This window comes from Fulmarus glacialis, unplaced genomic scaffold, assembly GCF_000690835.1.
Source record: "Fulmarus glacialis isolate BGI_N327 unplaced genomic scaffold, ASM69083v1 scaffold32524, whole genome shotgun sequence".
Lineage (NCBI taxonomy): Eukaryota > Metazoa > Chordata > Aves > Procellariiformes > Procellariidae > Fulmarus > Fulmarus glacialis.
The window spans coordinates 3,813-4,079 of record NW_009210413.1 but is presented as its reverse complement, the minus strand read 5'-3'; the positions used below and the strand labels follow the sequence as shown (position 1 = coordinate 4,079).

Sequence of the window (267 nt, the reverse complement as noted above, 5' to 3'; positions counted from 1 at the left end):
TGCTGACCCAGCACGTACTTGTTCTCTTGGGTCCGGGACAGTTTCATGTGCATGAAGCCCTGGCTGCTCCTGCAAGGAGAGATGGAGGCAGGGTTACGGGGTGCAGCTGGCCCCAGCCTCCCGTCACCTCCTGCCCCCCGCCTCCCCCCCGAGACAAACAGCCTGCCCCTACAGCTGGGGGGGACGCTGCTGGCTCCTGTCCCCAGCCACGGTCCTGCCCGCACCGTCCTGCTCTTGGCCAACTCCAGATGAAGCCCACCGAACAAG

General features: G+C 65.5%; 1 protein-coding gene across 1 annotated transcript in view; it reads right to left on the bottom strand.

Moving 5' to 3' along the window:
- Positions 1-7: 7 nt before the first annotated feature.
- The window catches only part of LOC104076339 (SH2 domain-containing adapter protein F-like), a gene marked incomplete at both ends in the record, with an annotated part of 3,718 nt that continues 3,458 nt past the window's right edge, over positions 8-267 (bottom strand). The window contains one exon of the mRNA XM_009577165.1: positions 8-69. Within this exon, the coding sequence (XP_009575460.1) occupies positions 8-69 (62 nt within the window). The remainder of the gene's footprint in view (positions 70-267) is intronic.